The 208-nt window shown below is 71.2% G+C and overlaps 1 protein-coding gene across 1 annotated transcript in view; it reads left to right on the plus strand.

Annotated features, from left to right (window-relative positions):
* KLHL11 (kelch like family member 11) overlaps positions 1 to 208 on the plus strand; it is a 9,149-nt gene that overhangs the window by 377 nt on the left and 8,564 nt on the right. Inside the window, exon 2 of the mRNA XM_006776736.2 lies at positions 5 to 162. Within this exon, the coding sequence (XP_006776799.1) occupies positions 5 to 162 (158 nt within the window). The remainder of the gene's footprint in view (positions 1 to 4; positions 163 to 208) is intronic.

Here is a 208-nt window from a genome sequence, read left to right on the forward strand (position 1 = left end):
CCAGTTCTCCGAGTCCCGCTCCGGCCGGGTGGAGATGCGCAAGTGGAGCTCCGAGCCCGGGCCGGAGCCCGACACGGTGGAAGCCGTTATCGAATACATGTACACCGGGCGCATCCGTGTCAGCACGGGCAGCGTGCACGAGGTGCTGGAGCTGGCCGACAGGTAGGCGGGGGCGGCGGGAGGGGCGATGCTGGCCTCCGAGGGCCGC

This window comes from Myotis davidii, unplaced genomic scaffold (genome assembly GCF_000327345.1).
Source record: "Myotis davidii unplaced genomic scaffold, ASM32734v1 scaffold69, whole genome shotgun sequence".
In the NCBI taxonomy this organism is placed as follows: Eukaryota; Metazoa; Chordata; class Mammalia; order Chiroptera; family Vespertilionidae; genus Myotis; species Myotis davidii.